Source organism: Onychostruthus taczanowskii, unplaced genomic scaffold (genome assembly GCF_017590055.1).
Source record: "Onychostruthus taczanowskii isolate IOZ18803 unplaced genomic scaffold, ASM1759005v1 scaffold309, whole genome shotgun sequence".
NCBI lineage: Eukaryota > Metazoa > Chordata > Aves > Passeriformes > Passeridae > Onychostruthus > Onychostruthus taczanowskii.
In genome coordinates this window covers 44,394-68,890 of record NW_024500450.1, presented here as the reverse complement: position 1 = coordinate 68,890, position 24,497 = coordinate 44,394, and the positions used below count along the sequence as shown (strand labels likewise).

At 36.9% G+C, this 24,497-nt stretch overlaps 1 protein-coding gene across 11 annotated transcripts in view; it reads left to right on the top strand.

The window, feature by feature from the left end:
- The first annotated feature begins 288 nt into the window (after nucleotides 1–288).
- Nucleotides 289–24,497, top strand: part of LOC121338579 (polypyrimidine tract-binding protein 3-like) — a 37,995-nt gene continuing 13,786 nt past the window's right edge. For 3 of the 11 annotated variants that reach the window (XM_041409701.1, XM_041409700.1, XM_041409693.1), the window contains exons 1-6: nucleotides 289–436; nucleotides 4,033–4,126; nucleotides 15,232–15,303; nucleotides 17,923–18,086; nucleotides 18,941–19,087; nucleotides 21,747–21,911. In XM_041409701.1, coding sequence (XP_041265635.1) covers nucleotides 15,279–15,303; nucleotides 17,923–18,086; nucleotides 18,941–19,087; nucleotides 21,747–21,911 — 501 coding nt within the window. In that variant the 5' untranslated portion in view covers nucleotides 289–436; nucleotides 4,033–4,126; nucleotides 15,232–15,278. Of the gene's footprint in view, nucleotides 437–4,032; nucleotides 4,127–5,659; nucleotides 5,900–13,381; nucleotides 13,513–15,231; nucleotides 15,304–17,922; nucleotides 18,087–18,940; nucleotides 19,088–21,746; nucleotides 21,912–24,497 lie in introns of all 11 variants that reach the window. The other 8 variants (XM_041409703.1, XM_041409702.1, XM_041409698.1 and 5 more) reach the window with 7 other exon arrangements.

Here is a 24,497-nt window from a genome sequence, read left to right as displayed (position 1 = left end):
TTGGAGGTGTTTAGCGAAGGACTGGACGTAGTACCATGGTCTAGTTGACATGGCGTTCGGATCACAGATTGGACTCGATGACCTCGGAGTCTTTTCCAACTTAAGTGATGCCGAGCGATCCATGCCTTCTTCCCGTGCTCCGGAGCGAGCACCCGATGACCCGGCACAGCCCGACCGCGCCCCACAGCGGCGGGACCGCCGCACTGCGCAGGCGCCGCAGAGGGAGAGTCCGGGGGCGGAGGGGCGCGGGACCTCGGTGCGCCTGCGCCGCGCTCCGCTCCGCGAGGGTTCCATCTGGTGCTGCCTGCGGCGGGGTGGGGCGGTGACCAGCACATCCCGGCTCCTTCTTCCTCGGAGCAGCGGGGGTGGAGAGAGAGGGGCTGGGGGAGGTCCTCTCCGCCCCCGTCGGAGGGAGCGGAGTGGAGCGAGGGGAAAGGTGGGTGTCGGAGGGGGGCCGGGTTTCGAAGGGGCCGGGCTTGGGGTGGGGATATTCCCGAGGGCTGCTCCGCCAGGTACTTGTAGAAGGAGGAAGCCAGCGGCTGTCACCGACCTGGAGCTGAGGGGCCGGGCGCTGCCGCCGGGAACTTTGTGGTACTCAGGGCGTGCGGGTCTCGCTTCCGTTCCCTTCCTCTTTCTTTTTCCCTCTTTTCCTCCCAGGGCGGCCGGCGTCGCGTTTTCCCCGCGGCCGTGGCCAGGGCCGGTTTCCTGCCCCGCGGGGTCGTGGCCCCGGGCCGGGATGCGCCGCTCGCGGGGCTGGACGCGGCTCCCGTTCCCCCGCGGGTTGGAGGGGGCGGCCGCCGCTCGGGGCCTGCGCTTGCCCGGGTTTTAAACTTTATTACGGAGGTACCCCTCTTAAGGTGGTAAAAAAATCCTTTGGCGCGCGGGTTTCTTAGCGGTGGATCGCGATGAGGTTTTGGGTATTTGCGGTTTCACGTGGTAATTGAAGTTTAGTATCCCGACTTTGGGAGGTGCTTCTCTGTACAGGGAAAACGTGGAACCGCTGGTGTTCGCCTTGTCGCTGGTGCCTGGTGGAAGTGTGTATGTGGAAGCGAACTGATTGACATCTATTCTGCGGAGTTAATCAATAATCAGAATGGCTGTTCATGTAATGCATTTTAGTAGACCTTATTGAAAGCCTTAACTATGCAGCAGATTGTTACGGGGATGAAGTTTCCACAGCGTTGTCGTCCTCAGAAGATAAAGATATTTTAAACAAGTCTGAATTATTGTGCTCCCACTGCTGGGATAGCATGACGGTAGCTGGCTGTTGTGTGTCTTGATAAAGTTTCTCAACTTGCAACTAAGTAATAAACCCAAGTTCATTGTGTGTACTGCTAACTTCCCTGGCTGCTTTTTAAGTGAAAATTTGATTGCTGATATTTTTCCTTTACCTATTCATATTTTAGAATCCAAGGTCTGGGTAGCTTGGCCATGGTGGGAAATTCAACTGTCCCAGGAAACTAACCTAATGTTTATTTTTTTCACTGTAACCATATGCAGAGGTGAAAATAGAAATGTTCACGGAAGTCAGCACTTCCAACTTCATGGAAAGATGTAGATGCTACGCTAACTTAAACTTGTGTCCTGAATGTCGGTGACATGTAAAACCTTTGCTGTTCTTAAAATCTAGGTGTTCTGATACAGAAGTTAAGGCTTCTTTTTCCCTTGTGATTGAAAAAACTTCCTGACATCTTTTAACAGACTGTGGTATTAGAAGACTTTATAGGGAGACATGTTGATGAGAACAGTCTTTTATAAATGCTGATTAATCAAACAGCAAATAGTCTTAAGAGGTATCTTTTTGAAAAATTTAATTTAAAATTCTACTGAGTAATTCTGATATCAGCATTTTTTCACATTTTCTTTAAAAGTGCATGTTGCAAAATTTCAAGAGAAAATTAAGAAAGTTCTCACTAGAGTGAATTTTTTTTTCTTAATTTGCCAAATTTGCTTGTGGAGGAACTTGTAATTTTGTTTTTCCTGTGTTCTGTTAGAGAATACAGGGATTCTTTTTGTTGTTGTTTTGGTTTTTTTCTTTGTTTGTTTCTTTCTTAAGGTTTGGAATTGCTATCTAATGTGGGTGTGAGGTTCCTGTGCTGTCATACAACTAGTATGATGACCTCTTTTCCCAAGTATTTTTAAAAAAAAATTTATAAAGGTTTTATTATTTCAGTTGAGAAAGGAGGGAAGAAGAGTCATGGGTCAGTTTGTGTACTGCCCTGAAATACTACTAAAGATAGCTTAATGTTAGCATTGTTTCTGGTTTGGGTAGAAATGATGCAGGTTAAATACATGTAATTCTTAAACTCTACAAATCTAACATTGCAAAGTAGAACCTCCCTAATAAACTTTCTTTTGAGAGAGTGAAACAAAGACTATAAAAGTATTAAAGGTGAATTAACTGAGTGTTTTAAAAGAAATTTTCTGAAGTAGAGCCTTTATCTGTTTCAGTGAAGATACAGGTGATTGGTGATAACTGCAAGTTTGAGTATGCTCTGAGATGCCTGTGACACTTCAGGAAGACCTGGGGTTTTTGAGTGATTTGGGAATATTCTTTTTTTTGTTGGAAGTTGCTAAGTACCTTCTGAGAATTGAATGCCATTTGTTGATCTCCAAACTTTGTTGAAAATGCCCTAGTAAACCTAAAGTAAAACAAAATTTTTCATAAGTTGTCTTGTGACTTTTTATTTTCAAGGGCATTTAATTAAAAAAAAAGTGAAAGAAGAAAAATTACACTTCCATGCTGCTTTAATACAGAAATGAAATAAAAGCATCAATTTCTTTCTGTGGAATGCTGAGGCTAATTTAGATCCAAACCTTATCTTTAATAAGGGTGAGAATACATAAAAGTAAACACAGATAAGTAATTTTTATTTGGATCAGAAAATTTCTGTAAAAAGCTGTAAGAATTTCAGTTTTATGGCAAAGAAATTGGTTCTTTATTTAAGCTTATTTTTTTTTTAGCAGGAATATGTGACTCAAGTTAAACTTAAAAAATTCAAAGGAACCAAAGTGGTGTAAACTGTAATTTTTTTGTTGGCTATCAAAAGCAGACCAGATATGTACCTAAACCTATAAGTGTTTATAGTTGAGGTTAGTGGCCTCCTTGTGGATTAGTAAGAGGGAAGCTCAGGAACAACACTATACACAGCAGTGGTATTTTGTTTTCAAATTAAATTTAGTCATTCTGGTACCAGATTAAATCTTCAGGTAACAAGACTTTGGAATTCTGGAAGATAATGCTCAAGCTTTTAAAGAGTCATCAACCACTTCATTCTTATTATCCATAGATTTCTGGCTCAGGAGCCTTTTAAAAGAAATTATATTTTACATGGAATTATATCGATTTCTTTCCCATAGTTGCTTCATAAATACCTGTTTTTAACCCACTTTGATTCAGGTGCTTGTGGAAAACATGTAGTATAGCCTGGTATGAATGAAGTTGTCTCGCCTTATGAGCTTGCTGTTCACTCCCAAATCTTGTTTACTACTACTCTCTGTTAATCAGAAATGGAAATAATCTATCACAATCAGAAGCATTAAAATAGCAAAATATTAATAAATCTCTTAGTTTCCATAGCCAATTGTCAAATTGCTATTCATTTGATTTGGTCTGTAGTCAAGACAGTTAATCTGCTTTTTGTACCCTGTCTGGGGAGATAAGGAGTTGATTTGGGTTCTACCAGGGAGTTATCATGTTTTCTGCTGAACTCATCCTGTCTTAAGTGATAAGCACAAGTGTATGTTTGTCAACTTTCTTTTAGAGAATATCCTGATTAAACAAAATCTTGTGTCAAAACATGAGGATGAGAGTTAGTTATATCATAAAATTATGCCTACAGCTGTTGTTTCAAATTGCTGTTGTTAATTCTTTTGCACTCGTTAACTGTTGCATGTAACTGTACTTTTGCTTTTGGTTTTCTTGCTTTTGACCATTGTCTGTATTTTGTTCTTACAGTTTCATTTAGTTATGCATATTTTTAATGAAAGACTATATTTAAGAGACTTTTCTCATTTCTTTTCTCATTTCAGTATGTGAAAATTGTTCCTATTTCTTCAGGTCTGTGGAAGTGAGTTTTGCATTGTCCACTTCGAGGCAGCATTTTTGATACTCTTTGCAGAGTGGGTAGGTGAAAAAGTATTTTGTCTACTCCTGTTGATACCATTCTTCCCTGCTCTTGCTGTTTCCCTCTTGGCTGAAGTTGTTGAAACTCAGGTCTGCTGCCAAAAGAGCAGCACAGCAGCGCCATCCTCACCAGTGCATTTCTGCATCTCCCTCATAGTGTAGCAACTGTCATATGTGAATTGCATGGTAAAATAAATCATTCTGGTACCATGCTGCCTTGCAGTTGTTAGTCACTGCCGTGAGAGCTGTGAAAACACAAGGGCGAGGAATTACATGATTGCCTTTGCTCACTCTAGCTATAGATCAGCTTGAAACCACACCCTGAATTTCTTGTGAAAGCCAATGGAATGAATGCTTCTATAATTCAATAAACCAACCATTATCTTGCAAATAACTTCCTTAATCACACTGAACTACTAGTAGTTTAACTTGTTGCCATGCTTGCTCATTAAAAGACATGGTCTATTACAAGGGCATTTGAAGTCAAGGGGAAGAAAAATTGTTCTTTCTGCACAGTGAGTAGTAGTAGTTGTAGAATTGTGTTTGCATGTGTGCACTCTGTGAAAGTGTGCATACTTCACACAGCTGCAGAGGTGTATGGTGGGCTCAGTGCTCTCTATTAGGATTTTACCATTTAAATGAGATGTTACTATTTTCTTCAAAGGTGGATTGCATTAGTCACGGGAATAAGGATGATCCAGAACCACTTCACTTATAGGCAGAAATCAAATCTTACCACGTTATCTGCTTTGGGTGCAACCAGACCATATGGCAAAATCAGGGAATGGTAACCCTTTCCTTGTCTGTAGGCTACATGGTAGCTACAACTGAAGTGGTACAAGAGACGGATGTACCTTCATGAAAAGGAAGATTTTAGAGTATTGCTCCAGCTTTTGATCCATCTTACTAGGTGATTCCTAGACTGCACTACTTTGGAGAAGACAATAAACATTTTTAAAGCAAGAATTCAAGGCACATTTTTACATATGTCCAGAGTGATAACATACTTCATACTGCATTTGAATGTGTAAATTATGCTTCAACACTTTGAGATGCAGACTCCCCTCCCTTAAAGGCCTTTTCCAACCTAAATGATTCTATGATTCTATATGTCTTCAGGCTTTTAACCTTAGTGTTTTCTAGGCTAAACACAAATACTATTTGGGAGTCAGCATGAAATACATGATGGTGCAGTGATCCCAAAGACCACTGAAAATGAAAAGAATATATCATCCAAGTGTTTTATTGACTTGTAACATTAAGAGGTGATTTTAACTAATAAATTGCATGTAGTCCCTCTTGGTACTTTTAGGCCTTATTTCTCTTTCTGATTGTAATCAGCTTAATTAGGATTTTTTTCCTCTATTTTTTTTCCATTTCTGTAGGTTTTTTGCTGGTTCACTTCCTCATTTTATTACACAATACTGAATTAGTTTTCTTACTCTTTTGATTTGTCACTTCATCTGTTTCTATTTTCTAGTCTAATTTGTCTTTCTCCTTGTGTGTGTCTTTCTCGTTTTCTTGTGTATGCAGACAAGCTGTTTGTTTTGGTCTTGTGTTATCAGGAAAATGACTCTAGCTTCGCACCTACCCCTTTGCACCTACGCATCTGTTCCTACCCCTTCATCTCAATTATCTGTCCTTTCTCAGAACACAATCAATGTTGAAGTAGTTAATGTGAAGTTATTCAGTGCAAAGTATATCACCTTGAATAGGGTGGAAAATATCGTGCAAAGCTTAAGTTTCTGTGGAGGAAACGTGTTGAACTCAAAAGTAAGTGATGTGCTTGTTTTTCATTTGATTTCTGTCACTGCTAGAACTTTTTTCTGTTTAATAAAACCTGATATAGAAACTAAGTTATCATAATTGTCATTAGTTTGAAATTCTGTCATAGAAGTTTCTCTTTCTATCTAATTTCCTTCTGCTGTGTACAATCTGCTTGTAAGTGTACAACAGTTTTCTAAAATAGAAAACAAATGTGTGGAAGTAAAATTGAGTGCTTTAAAAGTGTGAAAGTGACTTGAAAATAACTCTTCATTGCTGAATCTTTCCTGCAATGCCCCATAATGTACTGTCTGTAGGGTGATCAGTTTGCTCATGGTAGTTTTTGTCTTGTCATCACATAAGTTTCAACTGTATGTATATTTATATGTATGTACAGTAATGGGACTTATGTGTATATATGAAAAGGCACTCTATCTGTACTGGTCCTCTGTAGCATCTGCTCTATATAGCTTGGTTTTGGTGTATAGTGGTTGGTCTCTGTAGGGCTGAGGAGTGGACAATAAATGCAGTCTCTGGTGTAGAATCCTGAAGTGACATTATAATTCATTAGAATTTTTATTTTTGTGAACTTATTTTGGACATATAGGATTCAGCTGTTTTGTGTACAAAATTGATGTTTTAGTGCATGTGTGTAACAAGTGTAGCCTAGTGTGTTGTGAAGGATGTTGTGCTCTCTCAGAGGAGCTGTTTATCATGTACTTGTTGGTGTTTCAATGTGTGCCTTTAAATATAAGGAAAACATCACAGAATACACACACACACACACACACATAAAGCAGTGTTTCAGCAGGATCCAGGGTTCTCAAAGCATGCAATCCAAAGACCAGATTTGAACTGTTCTAGACTGAGAAGTGTTAAGTCATTCAGTTTTCAACCAAGCGGTCAAATTTAAAACTGTAGACTTTGCAAAGGTGATAACTTGTTTAAAAAACAGTATTTTATAAAGCACAGAGTATTAATAGGGAGCATGGATTTAATTATTGATAAAATTCAGGAGTTGTATTTGCTTCATAGGTTTTCTTCTCAAAATCATGTTTCTTCCATAGCTGGTTGTATGTTTTACTGTTAAATTACTTCACAGTACACTTTAATCAAGGAAAAATAATTTTTTTACCAACTAAGTTGTGTGTTCCATTGAGAGGTGGAAGAAATGAAGACTGTTAGATGATTTATCACTGTGAAGTAAAACTGAAGGGAAAAGTTCATGTTGTGTGATGAAAGAATGAGTAAGGAGAACTTGTCCTTTACCATGTATGCTGAAAAGATGAAACACTGGTTTCAACTAAAGACGTATGTTTTCTGGATAGGGGGAGATGTAAACAAAAATAGAGATTTACTGATGCTGTGCTGTCTACTGTGTCTGCCAACAGGCTGAGATTATGACTTTCCCCTCATTTATGTAACTAGTGTATTAATACAGAAGCTTTCTTTTAAGGTATGATCCTTACAGGGGCTAGTTTATTACTAATTTTTCCAAAAGATGAAGTGAAAGTGGGCCTGAGAAGCACAGACCACTGCATGAGAGAGTTTCTTAGAGTGAGAAATTGATAAGAAACATTGCAAAGCACAGAGGAAACTAAATACACGAGACAGAAAGGACAAGAGCTGTGGGGCTCATAGTTGTGACCATGTTTTCCTTGCATGCAGCACTACTCTCCCAGAAAGCATTAAGGAGTAATTAAAACTTCAGCTTGTGAATAAAAATATTGAATCTATTGTTGATCCTAAGACAAGTCTTTCATGTGGTAGGACAATTATTCAACTCATAATTTATGTGATACATATCATCAAACAGACTTTTATTTCTTTCCAACCTCTTTACTTTAAGTGTGCAATTCTTAGATTTAAATGAGTGTTTCTGCATATGAATTTACTTAAAAAAAAAAAAAGTAAAATTTCCTCTCTTTTGGATGAAATATTTAATTGTGAAGAAGTCTTTAATTGTGAAGAAAATTCAATAGACAAAAACCATACAGTCAAGAACATGTGTCTTTCAAGTGTCACAGTTTAGTTGAGACTAGAAAGATTTTTTTAAAACTATTTGTTAGGCTCTGAAAGTTTGTAAGTTAGATAAATTAGTTTCATGCTTTCAAGTTAAATGATCGATCAGTTAAGAGTCAAATCTTTTTGGAATCTTCCTATGAATCTGTGGTGGTTTTTGGATGCATGGGAAGTGAGTTTCCTCCCCCCACCCCCAATAATTTTTTCTTAAACTAAGCTGTGTATATTTACTTCTGCAAAACAATAGGAATCAAAGTAACAAAAGTAGATGTCTTTTGTGCTGCAGGGTAGAGCTGCTGATAAACACTGTATCCTGGAATCTTTGTTTTCAGAAGGAACTAGAGTTAAAAATGAATGCTAAAAGGGATGCTTCAGATAGCAATTTTGCAGAAATTTTGATTGCTGTTGTGATCCAGCTACCTTTCTTTCTCTTCATGCTATGCAAGTTAAATTATTTCCTTTGCAAGAGGAAAGAAAATAATCCACAGTTCGTCACATTTTTACTTGTATCACAGTGGGGTTTTTTTCTTCCTTTAAGCTGTTTACCATCACCTTTGAGTAATTTGCTAATATCTTTCAATCTTTTTTTAAATTTTTTTAAATGTGTTATTACATAGCATAACTGTTGTTACAGATGATCTGTTGTTACAGATCACGTAGCAGTTAGTTTAAATGGAAGAATCTCATTTATAGCCTTTCACACACTAGTTCTTTAGTTAAAATCCCTCCTGGGTTTTGCTGCTACCATATTGTTTGGCATTGGTGTAATGGTTTCTTTCAGCTGTTCTTCTTTCTTGATTTTGACCTTTAATAACAAATTATAAACCAGATTGTCAAGTTATGGTACTTTATAAGGCTATGTAAATTTTCTTCTGACCAAAGTCAAGGGAAGACAGCTTACTGGTGGTTTGTTCGGGATCCTGTATGTTTATGTCATGACTTGTGCATAGTGAAGTGTAAAATTATGCAATACCGTACACAATATGGCATTGTATAGATACATTTCTGACTTTAAAGCCTTTAAATTTAAAGCCTAGTATCTTCATCTGTACATCTGTACACTTCATTCTGTTTGGTGTTTATTTATAGATATGTTTCCATATTCACTTGCTTATTAAGGATAAGAATGAAGACTTTTATTAAGGATTGTGTTAAGTGTTCTCTTGATAATTTGAAAAAAATATATATGTGGAAGGAGTAAATTGCAGTAACTTAAGTAAATTTTCTTCACAAAAAACCTGTGTTTACTCTTGAGGAAAACTTAATCATCACATATTTAAGGCTTAAGCTACCTAGGAAGCATAGACATCAATCTTTATTTTCAGTCAAGTTTGTATTTATACTGTCAGAAAATAATATTTGTGGAAATTGTAAATGAGTGATGATATCACAAAAAAAAGCAGTCATCTTTGATGACAGTTTCAAAGAAAGCTCTGCCACTGTGTCACGATGCCTGCTGGATTTCTGGAATATTCAAAATGCTATATGGCTTATTGTCCTTTTGGATGAGCTTAAGGCTTTCACACTACATAGAGGTATTTCTGACATTAAGAATGAAAGTCCGTATTTTGTATTAATTAAAAAACTAAGCTGGTCACTCTTAATTTTACAGCTCTTGATAATCATGTGATCAAGGTTGCTTTGGCATATTTTGCATCTTCAGGAGGAAAATGTTATTTCCTTATGTTCTTGCTCTGTATCTAGCATAAATGCAAAATACATAATGTTTTTCTCTTAACATTTTAATTACTGTTACATACTTCTTTGAAGGTGTGCAGTACCTTGTTACCAGTACAGGAGCGAGCTTCAGTAGTTGACAAGAGAGGCCGTGGAGCAAGCAATGTTGCTGGCAGAGCCAGTGAGCATGCTGGCCTACAGAAGAGCAGCCATCAGTGCTAAGACAGTGCTTCTAGGGTGGCTGGCGATCAGCAGCTTGAGCCTGTGTTTGGGAGGGGTCTTGACAGCAGAGGAAAAGAGGTTTTCTTATATGTGATCATTGCCTATAATTAATTTCTTCTTCAGCTTACTGAAATGGTAGGCTTTATCTATGTAAGGTCAGTTTATTTTTAGTACAAGTACATGGTTTTGAAATTTCCCCACTTTCTTTGAAATCTTTATTTTGGCACCAACAGCATTGTACTCCATATTAAATCCCCATTTTGGAAGTAGGAGCTGCATCTCCTTTGCAAACATGAAAGAGGAAGAAAGAGTAAATTAATATAGTAATTATCTAGAGACATGCTACAGAAGTAGAAGATAAAGGAAATTTTCTTTCTTCTCATACCCTTAGCTTTTGTTTTCGCAGTCAGATTCTATAAAAATTAATAAAGTATGCAGTAGAACAGTTAGTTTAAATATAACTATGGTTATCACTGGTATAGCTTGAAATTGTCATGTTTTGAAATTTGCCCTTTTGGGACAAATTTCAAGTAATTAATTTGTTCTGCCATGTAGAATCTCATAGAAGAATGTAACAGTTTTAATTTACATGCATGGAGAGAGGTCTTTTTTGAAATAATTATTTTCCATTAAAATTGCCCATGCTCTTTTTTTCATAATGATCATATTCTTCCTTATTGTTGACTTAAAAATAATAACATAGAAAGATGACTAGCTAAATTCTAGGAAAATCATCAATATAAATGTAAGTTTCTCTGGAACTATCCCATTTCTAATTAATTGAACTGTACTGAAGAATTTGTGACTTCTAGAAAATGAGAGGGGAGGAAAATACTGTAGCTGAATGCTGAGGGGAGATAATAAGGGAGTTGCTTACAGCTTTTTTAGAAATTAAAAGATTGTTTATAGTATTCAGTGATTCCAGAAGTAATGCTAAATAGATATCTGCTATAGTTTTAACATGTGGACATGTTCTAAAGAAGGATTTTGCAGTACTAGACTTACCCTTCTGTTTCCAACTATATGTGACTCACAAAGATTTTGGAAACTTAGAGTTCCTGATTTTCAGATGTTTGTTTTTTGCTATGAATGCAGTGGGTTTTGTCCTGGAATTGCAGAATCATTAGCATAAATTATTATCAGAATTTTAAAAAATCATAAAACAGCTGAAGTAGTTTCAGGGCAGGCACCTGTTTCTGTAGTCAGTTGTGTAATATGCCTTATTTAGTCAAGGAAATTGATCTGGTAGATATGGAAGACTACTTTGTTTCATTAACCTATTATTGAATTTCACACTTTGTGGTGGCCTTTTATTTGACTTTTTACTCAGCACTATAGATTACCTGTTTTTAAGGAAATGTCCAAAATCAAACTGAGCTTTCTAAGCACCTGGTTTCTAGTTCCTACTTAATAATACAAGGAAAGAATAAACTTAATCCGGTTGTAACTCTTCTATTGCTCTTGCCTTGCCTATAGCCAAGTAATAATCCCCAAAAAAATGTTAAAATGCTGCCTTGAACTAGGAGAGGTAGAAAGTCTTATGGTGTAAAAAAGGGAGTCTTAAGATCTTAGGAGATGATGAATGTGTTTGGAATGATGGAATGAGTGCTGGAATAGAGGAGGATGTTGCAGCCTTGCTTTGGTAGCTGTCCTTTTTTTGAGCTATTCCATTCACCTTGTTTATCACAGTCTGAAAGAAGGAATATTCACCATGTACAGTCCTGGCACTCAGAAAGCAGGTGCTGCTTTCTCTGAGGTAGGCTTTGTGCTGGAAGAAGTGTACATCAGGGAAGGGTTTGGCAGCATGGTTACTCGTCCTGCCTGCCTGTTCACTTTCACTGTGTGGCCTCACAGAGATCTGGTGCAAGCAGCTCGCTGAGGCTAAGCAGCTGTCTTACCTCACAGTTGTGCTGTGAAAGCTGAAATGGATGTGGTGGCACAAGGGCAGTGTGAGCTCCTGTCTGCTTAAAGAGGTGCTTGTCAAGTGTCTATGAACTGTGGACAGGGAAGGATGTCAAGCTAGCTTTATAAGCAGGATTTGGCTGCTCTTTCTTTTCAGCTGGACTTAAATACTGAATAACTAAGAAGTAACTAGTGGAAGACTCATGTACAGAGAGAGATTAGGGACATAGTGGGACTCTAACCTCTGTGGAAAGATTCAATTAGATTCCTCTAAAATATTATCTAGGGCACACTACCCTATTGTGTAGAGTTTTTCAGCACTAAAGGCCTTGCAAACCCAGAGCAGCCCATAGCAGATCTTTGTCACTACATTAAATGCTTTATGTTACAAAGTATTTTAAAAATATCTCTTTCACCTCTATGTGGGAAAGAAAGAGATTGAATTTTTGTAATCTCTTTCAGTATTCTATATGAGCAGAGTTGTGAAAACACTGAAGAAGTAAATGTTGTCTTTTTCTTCCGTCCAGACTATCACATAGACATTTTGTACTTCAACTTGTGCAACTGCCATGGTGTCAGTTCATCTTTGTGATCTTCTAGAACATTTTTGCATTTGGTTTGGTTTTGATTTCAGTCAGTGAGTAAGAAGGGTTATCATTTATAAGCTGGCTAAACAAGGAGATGATGAAAAGCATCTTTTTAGTATTCTTGTACCTGAGAAATACCTTGATCAGCTACCTGCAAAAACAGTGGCATTCCTAGCAGTTTTTATATACTACATCCTTCCAAGGGGCATGCTGTAGTTAATAAATGTGCTGTAATTGTTTGGGTGGATATATAACTTCGTATTGATATCAAAAGTTAAAAATTGGAGCAGTGTTTCAGTGGAGCATTCAGACAATAACAAAAAGTATAACAAAGATCTTCAGGTAAGATTCTAAATTCTTCTGTAAGAAACTAAGTTTTGTAGTCAGGGCTCTAGACTTAGCAAGCCTAGGCCAGGCCAATTATTCTACGGTGTCTTGATTGAATTGTTTTGTTTTGGTTTTTTTAATAAAAATATAGTTGAAAGTATGTAATTTAAAAAAATACTCCTTATATCAGTTTGAAGATATGAAGACAGTTAGACATTTGAAATTATGATGGTTCTCTGTATTGCTTTGTTGATCTTTTATTAAACCAAATAAAACAGTTTCATAGGTGATGAGCTTGGGGTTTATAGAGTTCCTTTGTGTTTTCGCTGCTGTAGTGGGTTAATGGTTGTCAGTGTAATGGCACAATCTAGGGAACTGTCTTAGGATGTAGTGACTGAATGATGTGTCAGTTTTAAGTACTGACACATGTCATGGATGAATGTTGTAATTTTGGTATAATTTTTCTCCTGTCAAAGTGGTTTAGTCCACCATCCTGGAGCAGCAGTTCATTGTGTGCTGCAGTGAGCTACAGCTTCAGTTTTATGAATACAGGCCAGTTACACAAAGAGTTGTAAAACAGGTCACTGCAGCCATCTCCATTGTGTTTCTTTGTGTGCTAAAAATGGAAGAGGTTGGAAAATATTTTCTTCTGAAAATGTCTGAGGTGTTTTTTTAAATACCAGTGTATATAAAATTAAATATGAGTTTGTAAGAATATATGTTGAACGTGGTAATACACCACATTTTTTTACAGCCTTCTGGAAATATGCAGAGGTTTCTTCTGTTGAATAAATGCAAGTTAAAAACCAAATTAAAGCCTCCACTTTACTGAAACAAAGCCTCCAACAGGAGTTGCATCAGTAGCAGTTTTTCTTCCTGCCTCCAGTAAGTAAAAGGAAGGTTTAGTGTAATAAAGGACCATAATTTATACTTTCTACTACATCTGCACATACAGCTTTTGTTTAATTAGCATGATATGCATTTTACAATCAAAATATGCTCTTTAGGTGCAATACGAGTGCTGGTATACTCAGTGTAGTGATAATAGTTAAAAATTAATATCAGTATTGCATATTAATTTCATTCTAGTATTTGTGCAAGTGCAGTGTGATATGCATGACATCTAGTAACCAATTAATTAACATTTCTTTAAAATACAGGGTTTATATTTTTTTAGTTCTCTTAATGTAAAAATGATTTTGCTGTTTGTCACAATTATATGTTGTACTTACATATACTGTTAAGATGTAGTTTCATGGTTAAAATAAGTCTCTGCTCTTACTGGAGAAGAGTGAACACACTCATGTTTTCTTCCATCCACACTAACACCTGTGCTCCTTCATGAGCAGCTAAATTTGGCTAAAAAGGTTTTTAAGCACCCTAGCCTAGTCACAGTCTTCTGTTGTGAATGACTTTCTCACACTAGGGAAGCAGCAGGAACACATGGTTAACAAGGAGGAGGGGAACCTAATTGCTCCTTTTAGCACAGACCCCATATAAGCCAGTACTCTGAGCAGTGTTTTTGCAGCCGATGCAAGCCAACATGATGACTTATCCCTACCCCTTTGCAGTGGATCTTGCCACTTCTCAACATTTCTTTCAGCTGAATAACTAGTCTAGCTCAGCTTAGAATGCTGGTAGGCTGGAGAATTGATTAACCTCATAGGAAAACTCTTGGGCACTGGACTTGATGCAAGATAAATAGTTCATGGTCATGTGGGAATACTGGACCAAGGGCAGTGGGAAGTTCTCTTTCCACCAAAGTGATGAGAAGCTGTTTAGATCAACTTATTCCATCATGTAGAATCACTTCCTTGGTCTTTATTTTTCATTAAAATTCTTTTATGGAAGAGAGTGGTGAAAGTTTCAGGAAATGCAACTGCCTTTCAGAGGTGTTTGTTTGTTCAAGGTGCACCTTGTTTCTTGGTGTTTTGAAGCTGATGCTTGGCTGGGATATTACAGCAGTCTGAATGAGTAAACAGACATAACTGGAGCTAGATGCTGATTTTTGAATGACAGACCTGTGGTACTCAAATTCTTTTCTGTCAGTAGTTAGAACCTCAAATTGTTAACATTCTTAAAGTAAATACTTTGATCTTTGTCCTAAGAATTTGATGGTAAGTCATATGTATTTTAAAAAAAATGTACTGAAACCAGATTTTTTTTAAATGTGCCATGGGTTTGTTTAAATATGTCTCAAATTAGTTGTGCTCAAGATCCCCTGTGTCCTGTTGCAAAGGCAGACTTTACCTGTGTGACTGTGCATTTGTGGAAGTAATGTTGTATTGCAGACGCAAAGCCTGCAGCCAGCTCATTTATTTTCTTAAGCATATGTTATTCTTGGTATTTTAAAAAGTGAACTGTAGTGAGATAGATTTAAATATTAAGTGTAACATAACTTTTTCCCATGTCTCAATAAATCAATAAATTCAGTTATGTTGTTGATTTTTTTTTTCCCTGAAAAACGAGTTCTTGGCTGTTGTGGGTATTGTGTATAGGAAGGAGGTGTTCTTGGGAAGAATAAGTAAAGGAAGTTGTTGCACTTTTACATCGAGCTTTCTCTGTAACAGCTTTTACTAGTAATCTTGTCTTTTATTTCTTTAGTGTGGTCCTGACAAGTTGCCTCTGGTGTCAGTAATAGACCTTCTACCATGAGCAATTCTACTCCAGCTACAGGTATACATGAAAAAAAAAACCTCAAAGTTCTTCAGCTGTTCTTTCTCTGTGTTGTTTTTTTTTTTCCTTTGTTGTTTTGTGTGTGTGTGTGTTGAGGAAGATGCAGTAAGTGTATGTGTTTGTTTACCTGTAGTTTTAGATCAGACAGGAAGTTGAAAGTGAGAGAAAGCTGTTACTACTTTTGGTAATATTACTTCCAGCATTAGGTGTACACGGAGTGTTAATGACCCATGGTTGCATGAAGTAACTTTATGTCAAATAAATTAACTAAATCATGATGTAGACAATTACCTGTCAGCAGTGGTTTCCAAATAGTTTATTTTATATCAGGGCAAAGGACAGAGCAGATCACCTTTTGGTAAGTGTCTAATACTTGCTATATTTTCAGTGGGGAAGAAGGAAGAGTCTGAGGAGCTAACTTGAAGATTTTTCTTTTTGATTTCTTTGACTTGCACATGTCAGGTTGTTTATACTTCTGCTGATCAATTCAATGTGATGTCCAAATGTTTCTGCTTGGCTTGAAATAGCATTAGCTTATAGCTCAGCAATGTAATAGCTGAAGTATATACTATTAATTAACAGTGCAATGACTGATCCTTCACAGTGATATCCAAGGTATCTAAATGATATAGAGGTTTTTGGGATCTATTAGTAGGCATTCTCATTAATAATCATATAAATCTAAAATTAAATATGGTCACTCTTGAAATGCATCTTTTTACCCAATACAGTTGCTCCAGCTGCAGGACTTGTTTTTTGTTATGTTTGGGGGTCTGGCGCTTTTTTGGTCTGGTGGGTCACGTATCTAAAATGTGTACCTCTCTACCTCAGGCTGCTGAGGAAATACATTTGTACCAGTCATGAATTGTGATTGTAATGAGCTTCCCTTTGTACATCAGGAACCAATTTTCATAAGCCTTTTCATAAGGCTTCTTTTGGTCTGTCTGAAGGCATTTTTTACTTTCACTCAATTGAGAGTACAATTCAGAAAGGTGATCACCTTTGGCATGCTTTAAAGAAATGTTGAATCAATTTGGAAATTTAGATGTTGGAAGATACAGATGGTTATCACTCTGCATCAAAATTAGTATCAAACCACAGCTGGAGAAAGAAGCATGGTTTAAAAACTATGAGGTTTTATATTTGAGATGTGCTAGCTTTTATTGCCGATTTGGTAACTTAGCTAAAGTTTCACAAGAAAAGAAGCACTGCAACAGTTTGCCACTTAGCTCCATTTTGTCACCTCTGACAGTGTGTCAGAACCCAGAAGATACTGCTTCTGCAAGTCTGTCTTATATAAAACTAAAAGGAAAACTCATACTAGGCTTCATTTCCTGTTTCCTTTGGTCCAGCATTCCTTGACTTAGTATTAAGTCAGGGACATCTTGTCCATTTAGGACCTGAAAAGTAACAAAATAGGTTGTTAGAGTTTACTAGTAATATGTCCTGTCATGTCTTGGTACCAATATGTTTAATATGGTCATGTTTGTCTTAAAGTTCGCATTTTTCAGAATGCATACAGAGCACATGAAGCCATTTAAAACTTCTTGATGGAAAAATCAATGCATAACAGACTTTTCAGTTTTACAGGTGGGAGAATTGTTAAGTGTGGTATGGTTGGGGCTTTGATCATCCAACTTAAAATTTTACAGTCTTCAAGTAATAAAAAGACTCTCTGTAAACATCCTTATGCAGAATGACTTGTGTGAGCCAGTTCTCAGCCTTAGACTGCATGCAAAACCTACAGCAAAATCTGAAATTTCTTATATAGCTCACACAGAAATTTCTGCCAATCTTTTGCATTTTTCCTTGGAAGACTAAATGCAACAGATTAGCTATTAAGGCTATCTTTCTTGCCTCCATTGCAACTGCTTCTAGAACAATATACTTGTTCCAGATATGGTGTGCTGCTTTAAAGTGCTCTCAAGGATACTGAGTAAAGTTCCTGAAATGCAGTCATTGGTCACTTACCAATCCAGATCAGTCCCTTACAGGATCCAAACAGGCATATGTCCAAGAAAAACCACACTTCTGGCAGTATGTCAAAGTGGAAGATGTAAGAGTTTGTGTGGATTTCATGCTATCTTTTTGGAAGACTTTTTAAAACTTAAAATAATTTGGAACAGCAGGCTTTCTTTAATAAAGTAAAAACAAACCCAAAACCTCGAGTTAGCCATTCAGTCACAGAAAGATAAGTTGGTGATAAAAGGAAAATTAATATATTACCTCCCAATTGGGACTTTCCCCTCTTTTGTGCAACTAACATTTTGTAAATACCTTATGTAGGCATCTGGGGAGAAGCTACTCACCTCCCATTAAAAAAAACCAAAACAACAGCAAACTAAAACCAAATCTTCAGAAAATAAACAAACAAGTCCAAAGCAAAGCCAGACATACCCCACCCTCCCCTTGCTATCAAGATTTGAAATAGTTGATGATATCTTCTTACACTGTCCATTTGTATGATATGAAATATCTTTTCACAGGGTTTGAAGAACTAAGTACCTAAGTCAATGTCAGTGCTAAGGCAGCAGTTTCTCTCCTTTAGGTTTTGACGTGTACACTGTGCAATGAGTTTGTCTTGTTTACTTTTCTGTCTCCCTCCCTAAAATATTTTAGGTAATGAGAAGACAAAAAGTCAAGGAAGAAGATCACTATGTTCCCCTTCACGTGTCATTCATATTCGTCAAATTCCAGATGGTGTTACTGAAGCAGAAGTTATTTCATTAGGTGTCCCTTTTGGCAAAGTAACAAATGTCTTGATGCTAAGAGGGAAAGGTCAGGTATGTGCTTTACAATGTTTCAATAACAAGAGCAAGACTGAAGATGTGGTTCATGTTATGATAATTTTGATCTTGACCTTGGGTGAAATGATTGCAACAATGTCTAAATATTTCATTGATAGCAGAAGATTTTCACATTTTTAAATGTGAAAGGATGTTTTGAAATTTATTTTAAGTTTTTAATATGCTTTTGGATTACATAATGAACTAAACATTTGTTAATAGTACTGTTAAACATTATATCCACTTTATGTGAGAACATATAGGTGATAAAGATAGATGTCACTGTTGATGACATATGTCTTCAAAGAGCCTGCCTGCTTAAGTTACTAACATGCATGTAATTTTTTAATCCTGTTAGATGTGGCAGAGTAGTTTGTATCACGAAGAAGCACAGAAATCCTAAAAATAATAAGCATTCATTGAAAAAATTGTCTGGAGCACTGAGCTGGATTAATAGAATGCATAAGCTAATGGATGTTTAATGTTCTGTTCCAGCTTTTGCATTCACTATGCATATCAGCTGCCTAAGTAATAGTGCTTGATTTCAGGAATTTAACAAATTGATTAGTAGCGTAGTACTTTTAGCAGTATTTCTTTCCATATGTCATACTCATTCTACCTCTTCTTAAATGACATAATGTACTTACAATGTAAAACTCTCTAAGAAACCCCACAAATTGAATAAAACAGCCCCATAAACATGGACACACAAATGCATTCTATGGCTGAGTAAATCAGTATTGTACTTTCACATAATCTTTTTGTAGTGAGAGTGGAATTGGGAAAAAGTTATGCTTTTGTCTCTCTTGTAAACAAAAACAACATTGAAATCAGCTATGTATTGGTTGCAGGCATTTTTGGAAATGGCTTCCATAGATGCTGCTGTTTCTATGGTGAATTGCTACGCTCTTGCTACACCCCTCCTCCACAATCAGCCAGTTTATATGCAATATTCCCATTACAAGGAACTTAGGATTGACAATCAACCTAATCAGGCTGTAAGTACAATATTTCTGTTTAATAGGATATAATTGCATGAGTTGTGAATGCATGTGTTAATACAGAAAGTATTAAGGTGTTTTCTGCTTCTCACCTTGCCCTGCTAGTGGTAGTACACAAGAAGATGGAAAGGGTCTCAACTAGGACAGTTGATCCCAACTGACCCAGGGGATGTCCCACACTATATGATGCTGGGCTCAGCACTGAAAGCTGAGGGAAGGACAAGGAAGGAGGGATGTTCAGAGTTGAGGCCTTTTTCTTTCCAAGTAATTGTTAAACTAAATGAAGTTCCTGCTTTCTTGGAAATGTTTAAACACCTCTCTGCCAATGGGGGAAGTGTTTAAACACCTTTTTTTTGCCTTGCACATGCAACTATTGCTTTGCCTATTAAACTGTCTGTAAATGAGCCCATGAGTTTTCTCACTTCTGTGCTTCCAATTCCCTCTCCTTGTTGTGCTAAGGGAAAGTGACTGAGCAGTTGTGTGGCACTTTGCTGCATGCCAGAGTTAAACCACAACACTAGTAAATAGACAGGCTGCTCTTCATTATACCAGTAGACAAATTCTGATATAGATATAATTTCAGTAACTTCTTACAGAGAGAGTCTTTTCAAAATCTGTAAAATTATTGTGAAGGAGCTCAAGTTCAAAAGTAGTTCACCATAATGACCATGAAATCAAGTGAAGGTGGCAGGAGGACTGCTTGTATGAACAAGGAGCTCCTGATTGGGTTTAAAGATAGAAGAGAGGCATAGGACACTTGGAATCATAAACAGATGCCTCAGGAAGATTATAGAGCATTATCTAAACACGCAGGGATATGGTTAGGGAAGTCAAAGGCTACATGGAGTTGACTCTGATGAGAGATGTGCAGCAAGAAAAGCAGCAAGTTTGGTTCCTTGAGGTATATCAGCAGTAGAAATAAGATTTCTTTTTTCTAAAAAAATATGTAGGCCTGCTGCTGAATGGGGCAGGGACAGAGGTGGAAAAGGCTGAATTACCGAGAGCCTTCTTGGCAGCCTGTGGTGGTTAAGACTTGCGCTTGAGAAGAGTGGAAAAGTCTTGATGAAGGAAGTAGAAAAAAATAACATTAGAGAACATTTAAATTAATTTGATAAACGAAAAGTCTATGGCCCTAGTGAGATACACTTTTGAATGCTGAGGGAGCAGATTGGTGTCATTGCACTGCCAATGTACAATCTTGAAAATGTCATGGTAGTTGGAAAAAGTTACTGAGGACTAGAAAAAAGAAAATCCTTCCATGTCCTATCTTAAGAAAGGATAGCAAGGAAGATGAAAAGAAAGATCTGGGGAACCACTGCTTGATCAGCCTTACTTTGGTTCCTGGGTAAGGAATGGAGCAACTCATTCTGGAAACTATCTCCAAACATTCTAAGGAGGAGAAAGTGGTTAGTCATAGTGAAGCATAGTTTTTAAAAGGACTTTATGCTAACCAATGTGATGGCCTTTTATGGTGAGATGGCTGGATTGATGGACAAGACAAGGGGTTATTGTTCATCTTGACTTTGCCAAGACTTTTGGTTTTGTTTCCAATAACATCTGAATAGATGAACTGATTTATGCAGTCTAGTTAAGTGAACTGTGAAGTGATTTGAAAGGCTGAAATGGTTGTGACCAATGGCATAAAGCTGGGGTCCAGTCACTGGCAGAGTACCCTAGGGGTTAATGCTGGATTTTAGATTCCTGGATGAATTTCAATTGACTTCCCATTTAGATACATAAGTTGTATACTGTGATGGATATATAATGATTTTTTTTTTCCTGGAAGAATGTTGACAGTAGTGATTTGGGTATAAATCATTCATCTGTGCTGGCACAAAAGTCACACAAGTCTTGCAAGCTTGACAGTCTGGTAAATGTTATTTGTCTCTTTCCTCATCTAAGATTGCTATCTGTTTGTTATCTGCAAAACCGAACAAATGACAAGGTTTTTGTTTTAAGGATGTAGTTTGCGTGAGAGCCTCAGGAAAACTATATGTGTATTTGCAAATAAGACTGCTTGGGTCTCTTTCTGAGTATTTTCAACTTGCTTTCTTCTATAACAACATTGTCTGCTTTTGAAAATAAGTTGTTTGGCACTTATATTTGAGTTATATCTAAATTTTAAAGAGATCCTAGTAGAGCAGCTGAATACTGTTACTGTCCCAGTCCCTAGGCTGAGCCCTGAAGTACAGATTATTTTGCAGGGTTATATTTTTCTGAAACTAAGTAACATGTACCGGGTGCCCTGTTAAATCTGTCTTCCAAAGAAATAGTGTAGCTGAGACGTGACTTTAAGTCACAATACTGCATCTGAAAAGGAACATCTCTCCATAGTCTTGCTACTCACAGGAAGTACGAAGACCTCTTTGGGGAAAACCCATGGAAAACAAGTGAAAAGACTTCTGTAATCGCAGAAAGTAGTAGCAGTTTGACAAAAAAATAGTTGTAATTCTGTGAATTACACTGACTAGTTGTAAGGGAGGAGCATGGAAAGTAAGAGTTATGATTTATAAATGTGGGATTTTAATGAATAAGATGAAGGAAATATGGTTTTATGAAGTTATTTTTTATGTCCTTTTCATTTAGGAGAACTTTGTTTCAGTATGAATAATTTGTATGTAAAATAACTGCACTCTCTGCTATGACTTAATTTCAGAGACCCCAACCTGCACCACAATGTATGAATGCTGTGCAGCATGGAAACCTGGGTATTACAAGTGCTTTTGCTGCTGAAGGTGGGGTCCTACCAAGTCATGGTTCTGTTCTTCGAGTCCTTGTTGAAAATGTTTTTTGCCCTGTCACTTTAGACACACTGTATCAGGTAATGAGGACTGCTTAAAAAAAGTCACAATCTGTTCCAATGTTACTACTGTAAATCCATTAAATATTTTTTAAATTCCTATGGTTCCTGAATCTTCTGAATGAGGACTGTCTCTTTAAAATAATTTCCTGAATTCAGGGATCTAGGTTTGAAATAGTTGTATGTAAATAAAATTCAAGTAAACAGGGCTTCAGTACTCAGATTTTCATGTTGTCTCATTTAGTTCCTTGCTAAGGAGGCAGCAACAAATTTGAATTGTTAATTCTGCTTTCGTGATGGCCTAGTGAAATGCTGAATGTTATGAACTTTTGATTCCATATTTTAGCACTCTTTCTGCTGAGTAACCTTGATAGTTTGCTTGATATTTAGGGTTTTATGTTCACTTTTATACCTCAGTGCAGGTGATGTAATATGCAAATTGCTTGTTCAAATCAAATGTTTTTGATTGTTCATCTTTGCAATGGCATTTGACTACCTCTCTAAGCTTAGAATAATGGTAGGCTGTAATTATGAAAGACATTACTATAACTTCTGCTAGGTGTTTGGGCTATGCTGTTGAAAGCTCTCAGTTAAAAAATAATAACTTTAAGACCACTTTGCTTCCAGAAGATTTGTTGTTACTTTACAAATATTGCAAAGTTTTTCATTCTTGAAACTTTTGTAATTAGTAGTAATTTATGCAGTAAAACCCACGCCCCACATATGAGTTTCTTAAATAATACAAATTAGAATAACTGGGATAATTTTGTAGGAACCTGCAGTCTTGGAAGATTCTTTTCCTGCTCTGCTAAGATCTCAAGCAATAGTTGTTTTTAGCAACACTCTGTTTTAGCTCTTACCTCTTAAAATTTTCTGTTTCTCTGTATTTCCTCACCATGATACTGATTAACTAGTGTACATATTAGTTGCCACTTGGATCTAAACCTTTGTGTGTGTCTTTGAGTGTTACTCACTCATTACTGAGCCTGTGCAAATACTATGTCACCTGCTTAGGATTATTACTGCATTCAGAATAGCCTCAGAACAAGCTCCTGTGGTTATGGGAGCTGTACTAGTTCTAAGAGTGCAAAAGCAAAGAGGAAATTCATACTAATTTACTTTCATTTGATTTTAGTCTACTTCAGTGCAGCACAACTATATTTTCAGTATTTGAATTGCTCTCAACTACTTTTCCAATATGTCTGGAAAATTTAGTAATATTTGAAAAGGGGTCTTATTTGGAGTCCTTAATAGGACACAATTTCCTCTAGTTAAAGCAGCACTTTGTACCCAATAGCTACATTCTAACTTTGTGTGGTAAGGTTAATGAAAATGAGTATTTTCACTGACAAGCAGAGCATCTTGTGGAACACTAGTAAGCAAGCTGTCATCCCCTACTTGGATTGTATTTTGTAAGTTGTTTTACCTGTCAAAAAAATTAACTTTTTAAAATCACAATTTGCCTTAAAATATTTATCATAAGAAGCTGAAAATTCAGTGTTATCTTTGCAGAAACAAAGTTGATATATACAGTGTGTTTAGGTTTAAAATCAAACAGGAAGGAATACATTAAATTTCATTAATTTAAAAAGGTCTGTTAAGTTTTCTGGATAAACATGAAAAAACATATGTTGAGAAGGTGTATTTAGGCATTTCTTAAGAGGAAGTGATTTATGAACAGGAACTCAAAGACTAATTTTAAGTTGCTGTGAAAAGGTTTTTGTTCTGTTTTCTACGACTAAATGATGCCTTCAGCATTAAAATCTCGTTTCTGAGAGATGAAGAAACTGGGTCCAAATGGTTGGGACATTAGTCTTGTATCACTGATTCTAGCCTAAGAGGCTGTCAAGAGATGGTTGTACTTATCTAAGGCCTTTCTTTCCATTGCAGGTTTAATATTTCTCAGGGGTTTCTGCTTTCCTTACTTTGCATTGATTCTAACAGTTTGTTTGAAAACTAATCATATTTCTCAAACTTGCCTTTCCTCTTGGACTGGACATTTTTTTTCCTGCACTTGCATGATACATCCTAGCTTTATTTTTGTCCTTGCTCTTTGTGGCATAGCTTTTGTTTAAACATCTTCATGTAATGCACACTCTCATTTGGAATGTGTATATATTTAAATTCAGCCTTTACAAGTATTTCTGCAATACTTAGGTTTGCAATAAATCAAATACCACTTGATTAAAGTATAGGGGTGGGTTCAAATCTAGGTCTTTGTCTTGCTTCTTTCCTCGCTGTTTTCTAGTTTAGGCAGTGGGTCTTAATAAGAGCACAAATTATTTAGGTTGTATTTTATTCAACAGATTTGCGGAACTTATCTAATGTACAGAACATAAAAGTGGATGCCTTGAAATGTAGTTTACAGTTGCCATCTCAACTGACTTCCAGTAACAAGGAATAATATTTATAGAAATAGACAGATCCACCAGGTCAACACGTGGCTCTGTTGTGTACTTGAATAAATTTTGGTGTTTTTCACCATGGGATAATCTACTCAACACCTGTTCCACTGACACCTGATGTGATGTGCCTTTCTCAGAGGGGAAAAAGGGTCCTAGTGTAGGGGGTAGTGGGGCTTGTTGACAGCTTTAAACTAGCTTGGAA